The sequence below is a fragment of the Tripterygium wilfordii genome, chromosome 16 (genome assembly GCF_013401445.1).
Source record: "Tripterygium wilfordii isolate XIE 37 chromosome 16, ASM1340144v1, whole genome shotgun sequence".
NCBI classification, from domain to species: domain Eukaryota; kingdom Viridiplantae; phylum Streptophyta; class Magnoliopsida; order Celastrales; family Celastraceae; genus Tripterygium; species Tripterygium wilfordii.
This window is the reverse complement of record NC_052247.1, coordinates 5,626,938-5,635,218: the sequence shown is the minus strand read 5'-3', so window position 1 is coordinate 5,635,218 and position 8,281 is coordinate 5,626,938. Positions and strand designations below refer to the sequence as shown.

Below are 8,281 nucleotides of genomic sequence, written 5' to 3'. Positions count from 1 at the left end.
TGAGTCCATTTCTCCTAATCAGCTATCTCATATACCAATGGTAGAACCGACCTCTCAAGGTGTGGCTACGGACAGTGGTACAGTCATGGATAGTACACCAGTCGATTCTGAAGAAGTTGTAGTCACTGCTAGTGAAACTCTATTACGATAGCCTCTGCGCGAATTTCGACCACCATCAAAATTCCAGGATTATGTATCTTATTGGGTACGTTATCCACTGCATGATGTTCTTACATATCACAAACTGTCACCCATGCATACCGCATTTCTCAGTAGTGTTTCTAACAACATCGAGCCACAAAGCTTTCAAAAAGCACACGGTCACAAAGTTTGGCAGCAAGCCATGGAAGAGGAGCTTCAAGCTCTTGATGCTAATCATACCTAGAGCATTGTTCCATTGCCACCAGACAAACGGGCTGTTGGAAGTAGGCGGGTGTATAAAATCAAGTTTAAGTCCGATGGCTCGATTGAAAGACATAAGGCACGTTTGGTAGCGCAGGGTTTCACTCAAACCTATGGGGTTGACTACAAAAAAACATTTGCACCAGTGGAAAAAATTACTACTGTTCGCACTTTGCTTTCGGTTGCTATGAATAATGGTTGGTCTTTATCACAAATGGACGTACTAAAGCTGGTGCAAGGTTGGTTGTGTTGATCTATGTGGACGATCTTATTGTTACCGGTGATCGTGATGCTGCTATTCAAGACCTTAAACGCATTCTTCATCAACGATTTGCGATTAAGGATCTTGGTGTTCTCAAATATTTTCTAGGAAATAGAAATGGCCACATCCAAGAAGGGGTTGTTTTTGAATCAGCGAAAATATGTCTTAGATTTATTGCGGGAAGCGAACATGCTAACTTGTAAACCAGCTATCACGCCTATGGATAGCAAATTACAACTTCCTGAGAATGGAGAATTGGTTGATTCGATCCAAGTTTATCAACGGCTCGTTGGCAAGCTTATTTATCTTACAATTACAAGACCCGATATTAGTCATACCGTTAGCATTGTAAGCCAGTTCATGCATGCTCCTACTGTGGATCATATGGCCATTGTCAAACAGATTCTTCGTTACTTAAAAGGATCTATTGGACGAGGTGTTCTCATGAAGCATAATGGTCACTTTCAAATTCATGGTTATACCGATGCTGACTGGGCCAGAAATAATCTGGATCGAAAGTCGACCACCAGATATTGTATCTTTGTGGGTGATAACTTAGTATCTTGGAAAAGCAAGAAACAAATGGTTGTTGCACGGTCAAGTGCGGAAGCAGAGTACCGTGCCATGGTGTCTATTGCAGCAGAACTAATGTTAGGTGTAAAATACACCTAGTTTTATGGGCTTAAAAGTATTATTTTTCTATGTTGATTAGTGCAAAATACTACCCACATTGGTGTTTTTATGCACAGGTACTGCTGGAGAATAAATCCATTACTGGATAGAATTTGTAACCTGTTTTGCAACTTGTCGCGGCCGCAGAACGTGGGAACCAGACTTGTGTTAATTAAGTTGCTGACGTGGCAAGGACAATTGGGCCAGTTTAGGGCTTGCTAAAGACTATATAAGGCGTGTTAAGCTGAGGAAAAAGGAGGACTTTACTTTGCGCAGCCGAAGACCAAAGATTGCAGAAGTGGGTGTCGGCAGAAAGGAGGAGAATCAACATCAAAGCTGGGCACATCAATTCTTCAGCAAATTTCTACTCTTCCATTGATTTGAACATTGTTAATGAGTATCTTTATGGTTTTTATTATGAGCATGTGTAGCTAAACTCTTTTCTAGCTAGGGTTTGGTGATTCTTCTACCATAAACCTTGTGCACAGATTTGATTGACAATCAGACTAAGTTTAATTCTTTGTTCTCTGGATTGATTGCTTATTTCCTATTTTTATGCATGCCTGATCAACATCATAATTTTAGGAATTGTTAGTTAAACATATTCGGCTGACCATGACCCGGTGTTTGACGAAGTAACAAGAACTTGCGTAAGATCCAAGTTTTGGGAACATAGGACATAATTGATTGGGTAATAGACCATTATCCTAAATTGTGCAACTGTCGATTTCCTAGTGCTTATGCTTGTCTTAGGAAACTCTTAGGATAGACCAACCAAGACTCCTTTGATAAGAAAAGATCTTGCAACTGGACGACCAAAGTCAGGATCGTTGTTTAGGGAAATCTACTTGACTGCAGCTGGACCAAGGCCTTTCAATTGACATTGTTAGACTTTTAAATTGTGTGATTGCATATTAATCTGTGTGCACAGGTGGAGGTAGTTGGCAAGCCAAACCCAAGTTAGTTTTTCATCCATTGATATTTAGTTTAATTTTATTGCTAGATTAATATTAGAAGCATCTGAATTTAATTTACACTATTGTTGGTAGTTATAGTTGGTAATTAATCAGTCCTCGTGGATTCGACCCCATTCACTATTATACTGTCAGTTGGCACGTACACTTGCGATTGGGATAAACCCGTTGGTATTGAGTTGCAAGTATTTTTTGCAATAAAAAGTATCGAACAACTAATATGGTTACGGGCCCTGCTTGGTGACTTTGGTATTTCTCATTCTCAACCTATGTCTCTTTGTTGTGATAACCAGGCTACTATGCATATCACCTCCAATCCTGTTTTCCATGAGCGCACCAAACATATCGAAGTCGATTGCCATTATATTCGACAACATTTTCAGTCACAAGTTATTGCTACACATTACACCCGCAGTCGAGATTAGCTCGCTGATATCTTCACGAAAGCATTACCTTCGGCTCACTTTCATCAAATATTATCCAAGCTTGGCTCAATCAATATCCTTGATCCAGCTTGAGGGGGAGTATTGGAGATATTGGAGAATCGGCTGTGATTAAGTTGTGATATTATGGTTTCCATATTTACTGTGTATGAATATCATTAGTGCTAAATCATAGGGTCAATGATTGATATGATAATTAGAGGTAAATATTAGGTGTATCACTATAATCATGGAGACGTGTATAATTGTAACTATATATGGCTGATGTACTGAGTGTAATAATCAAGTATCAGAAAAATATTCTTTGCTTCATCTTCTCTTTTTCTTCTTCTAACTTTCTTCACATTCCTATCAATTGCACACCAATTTTCCCACACAAGATCCTGACAATGAGATTCCAAACCCCAAGAATTGACATACGAAAATGCCACGCCATTCTGTGCAAACGGTTATTGGAATGAGCCCAAGTAATATTCAAACATCAATGGTCTGAATGTACAGCACGCATCATATGAACGTCAAAGTTACCAGTCCAAGAAATCCAAGCTGCATTACCCATTGCACGATCTAGACTCTCCTTAATAAAAGTCCCCGCAAGTCTCCGTTTATTATTCCAGGTGAACCTCATACCTCCATAACCCAAATCGACCAATGAAGTATCGGAAATGACTTCATTAAATTACCGCATGCTATGCAAGTCTACTGGAGCCCCTCCACTCCTTTTAGACAGTTCACTGATGGAGTTAAAATCACCCACACATAACCAAGGGACATTATGCGAGGGTGCAAAATAATGTAACAAGTCCCAAGCAGCCTTCCGTTGTGAAGAAATTTGTGGACCATAGAACCCAGTGATGAAACACTCCTGCTATATACAACTATCAACCAATTTCATATGGATATGATTATATGAATAATGTTGGATAGATAAATTGATGTGAGAGTTCCATAAGACTAGTAAATTTCCACTACGGCCATGACTCGACACCCCCAGACCATTCTCAAAGTGAAGTTTACGCTTCAAAGAATTAATGGAGTTGTTATAAAGCTTTGTTTCCATAAGGAAACAAATTGTGGGCGACTTTCGCAACTCCAGTTGATGTAGCTCTTGAATTGTTTGGAGGTTCCCAAGCCCCCGAAAATTCGAAACTATAATACTCATGCTGCCCGACGGGGTTCATCATCAGCTGCCGCCTCGATATCATTAATAGGGATTTCACCTGATAAGTGAGACTTCAAATGTTTTGGGGAAGAAATATCCTACTCAGGAAGAGTAACTTCAACCCCCCTTTTACCAACTGGGTCCACAATCATAGACTCAAAGGGCTGATGCAATTTAATACCACGAGCACGTTGTTTCCAGTTCTTACGAATCTCAACTTGTTTATCCACATTAACAACGCGTACTACTTACTTAATAGTTGCAACTGCATCCCCCACGGTGGTTGAACGAGAGACGTCCAAAAAAGGAGGACTAGGCTGGATCAATAACTGTTGACATGTAGGATTGATAACTGAGTCCACCTTTTGGTTACAACTACCAGCACCCTTAGAACAGTTTTCAGAAGCATTTAACTCTTGCACCACCACTTTAGTAGGAGATTGTTTTTCTACATGTGTAACTATTTGTCGGCTGCCTCTCCATAGGATCATCGACCGGACCGGCAGGCTGTTTTCGTGATTGATGAGAAGAACAAAAATGAAGTGATTCATCCGCCCACATCCATGCTCCATACTGATCCGACTTACCAGAACGATGCAGCCTGCGATCAAAATTGATAGGACATCCTGTTAGAATTAGGTTTTATCTTGGTTAATTGAAACGCTAACGTTTCATTGCCTTTGTTTTACGGTGACGTTTTGCAGTCTGATTTCTATCCATTGAGTTTGATTAGACTTATTATTTTATTTTATTTTCAAACAGAGATGACCCCCTCATAAGAATAGGTTTAGCTTCTTTTGTTTAGTATATGATATAGAAACTCTGTATCTCTCTGGCTTACAACTTCTTTCATCAATGAACTATTGATTTCTTCTGCAATCTTCAAACAAGTATTTCAAACTATTTCATGGTATCAGAGCGATCCATGGCTCACATCAAATATAAAGTTTCAGGTGATCAAAATCCAAGAGGTTCTGCATCACCGTTTCAAGCTCCAGAAGAACCTTTTCTGTTCTCTAACTTCAATCAGCCAACGAGTCAAGCTCAAAATCCTTTCAAAATCAAGCTCAAAATCCTTCTCGAAACCCGTATTTCTTAACTCATTCTGATTTTGCTGCAGGATTGATTTCATTGACTCTTACAGGGAACAATTATCATCTCTGGAGCAACCAACTTGAGACCGCACTTAGAGCGAGAAACAAGCTGGGTTTTATCAACGGAACTCTCAACATACCAGATGAGTCAGATTTACTTTACCAGGACTGGCTTCAGTGCGATAGTCTTGTGAAGACTTGGATCACTAACTGCGTATCTCTAGATATTTCAGTCAATGTTTCTACCTCAAGATCTGCTCGAGAATTATGGATCGATCTTAAGAACAGATATTCCTCAGCAAATCCTGCTAGAGACTTTGAACTGGCAAGATCGATTTCAAATATCAAACAGGGAAGTTCCACAATCACAGAGTACTATGCTCGAATCAAAGCCCTTTGGGATGAGTCCCATCAATACAAATGAGCACTTGTCTGCAAATGCGGTAAATGTGTTTGCAATATTGGAAAAACTGCTTCGATGGAGCAGAACAAAGAGAAATTAATGTAGTTTTTGATGGGATTGAATGACTGTTATGAGCATGTCATCAATCAAATTCTCTTAATGGATCCTTTACCAGAGGTTAGTAAAGCTTTTGCATAGGTTGGACAGGTGGAGAGAAAATCCTCTGTCACTCAAAATGGGAACAAACAGACCACTGCTCAGAAAGAAGCAAGTATACAAGATGTTATGGCAATGCAAGTTGGCAAGGGATCTTTCACAACTGGCAAGGATCTCAAGAATGGGAAGAGACCAAATCCAGAAAAGGAGAAACTTTTTTGCAGGTATTGCAAGAAAACTAAGCACAACACTGACAAGTTTTTCAAACTTGTAGGTTACCCTATAAATAATGAAAATCAGCAAAACGTCACCACTTACTTGAAGCTTTAAAACCAGAAAGAAAAGTAGTTGTTGCAGTGGTTAACTCTGTTGCTGGAAATCAGTCATGACATAGAAGACTAGGTCATCCATCCACTAAGATTTCTAAAAGGTTAGGAGATGTTTTTACTGAAAATTGTAACAGTTGTGATGTATGCATTTTGTCTAAAATGAAAAGAAAGTCCTCACTCTTAGTGAAACTAAGACTTTAGCCCCTTTTGATTTAATTCATGTGGATGTCTGGGGACCTAATAGTGTAACCTCTTTTGATCAATATAAGTATTTCATTACCATAGTTGATGATTTTTCTCGTGCAACTTGGATTCTCTTGATGAAAGCTAAATCAGAGACAAGAACTTTGATTGAATACTTTGTCTGTTATGTCAAAACTCAGTTCAATAAATCAGTTAACATAATTAGAATTGATAATGCTCTTGAATTCTGCATGAATGAATTTTACAATAAAGAAGGAATAATACATCAAAAGACTTGTCCTTATACACCCCAACAAAATGGGGTAGTTGAGAGGAAACACCAACACATTTTAAATGTTATTAGAGCAATTAGGTTGCAAGCTGGAATTCCAGAAGAGTATTGGAGTCACTGTGTACTCACTGTAGTATCCTTAATTAATAGACTTCCATCTAGGACTATAGATAATAAGAGTCCTCATCAAATATTATATGGTGATCTTCCTGACTATAGCACACTTAAAGTTTTTGGATGTCTTTGTTATACAAAAATTTTAAAGCCACAAGAATCAAAGTTTTTAAAGAGAGCTAGGAATGCATTTTCCTGGGTTATCCTAGTAATGTCACAGGACACAGATTAATGGACTTAGAGTCAAATGATATTTTTGTTTCTAGAGATGTGATCTTCCATGAAGACACATTTCCTCTTAAGGACAAAAATACAGAAAAAACACATACAAACCTGTTAAATTTAGAAAGCAATCTGTCTGAAAAACAAGACATAGTTTACACTGATGATTCTGAAACAAATGTTTTAAATCAAAATTTTAAGAGGAATAGGAGAGTTCCTGCTTACTTAAATGATTATGATTGCAACACTATTGATATTTGTGATGTGAGGCATGATATTATTAACAATGCATCTGTATATCCTACTGATAAAACATCTAATAATGTTTCTAGCTCTTCTGATGCTTCTGTTCGATTGAATAATGTTAATTATAGTCATTTTACTGCTACCATAGCATTACATCATGAACCTAAGCATTACGTAAAAGCTTCAAAATCAACTCAATGGTGTGAGGCAATGGATAAGGAAATTACTGCCTTGACAGAGAATAATACTTGGACAGTAGTACAATTGCCAATAGGTAGGAAGGCCATAGGTTCTAGATGGGTATATAAGATCAAATATAACCCAGATGGTTCTATTGAGAGACACAAAGCTCGTCTTGTAGCACAAGGTTTATAGTCAAAAGTTAGGTTTTGATTACCAAGAAACTTTTGCACCTGTTGTCAAAATGGTGACAGTTAGAGTTTTCTTAGCCTTAGCTGCTGCAAACCAGTGGATTGTGCATCATCTTGATGTTCACAATGCATTTTTGAATGGAGATTTAAGTGAAGATGTTTATATGAAAATGCCTCCTGGATATGAGACTCACGGATCAGGTTATGTGTGTAAGTTAAACAAGTCCTTATATGGTTTGAAGCAAGCCTCTAGGCAATGGAACATCAAATGCAAAGCAGCCCTTCTTAAGTTTGGTTTTGTTCAATCAAAGTGTGATTATTCATTGTTCAGATATAATAAGAATTGATCAAAAGTTTTACTTTTATTATATGTGGATGATATGGCAATAGGAGGAGACAATCTCAATCTTATTGAAGAGGTTAAACAATTCATAGGAACTTGTTTTAAGGTTAAGGATTTAGGAGTTCTTAAGTATTTTCTTGGGATTGAAATAAACCATGCCAACACAGGAATGACGTTATGTCAAAGGAAATATATTTTAGATCTTTTATTGGATACTAACTTTAATGAATGCAGCTCAATAAGTTCTCCAGTTGATACAAATGCAAAGATCTCTGCCTACCAAGGTGAACCTCTGGATGATCCGATGATCTACAGGAGATTAGTTGGGAAGCTGATGTATCTGACTCTTACAAGACCAGACATAAGCTTCATAGTAAATTCTTTAGGTCAACATATGAGAATTCCAACAAATCAACACCTCAAAGCTGCTCAGTGTGTTCTCAGATACTTGAAGGGCACGGTTCATTACACTTTTTTCTTTCTTGTTCAACCAATTGGACAGGTTCATGCCTTTTGTGATGCTGACTAGGGTTCTTGTCCTGATACACGAAGATCTGTTACAGGATACAACATCATGATTGGAAATTGTCTAGTTGCCTGATAGTCCAAGAAG

The 8,281-nt window shown here is 38.1% G+C and overlaps 1 protein-coding gene across 1 annotated transcript; it reads left to right on the top strand.

The window, feature by feature from the left end:
- The first annotated feature begins 781 nt into the window (after positions 1–781).
- LOC119980718 (uncharacterized mitochondrial protein AtMg00810-like) lies at positions 782–2,875 on the top strand. The gene is made up of 3 exons (XM_038823513.1): positions 782–1,314; positions 2,604–2,699; positions 2,824–2,875. The coding sequence occupies exons 1-3, from the start codon at positions 782–784 to the stop codon at positions 2,873–2,875; spliced, it is 681 nt and encodes a 226-aa protein (XP_038679441.1).
- The last annotated feature ends 5,406 nt before the right edge of the window (positions 2,876–8,281 follow it).

Bases quoted from the DNA above. Each gene is read 5' to 3' on its own strand.
- LOC119980718 (XM_038823513.1), top strand. From the start codon at position 782: ATGGCCACATCCAAGAAGGGGTTGTTTTTGAATCAGCGAAAATATGTC. The intron at 1,315-2,603 runs GTTAGGTGTAAA...TGTGATAACCAG, and splicing joins TCTATTGCAGCAGAACTAAT to GCTACTATGCATATCACCTC. The intron at 2,700-2,823 runs GTTATTGCTACA...TCCTTGATCCAG, and splicing joins GACAACATTTTCAGTCACAA to CTTGAGGGGGAGTATTGGAG.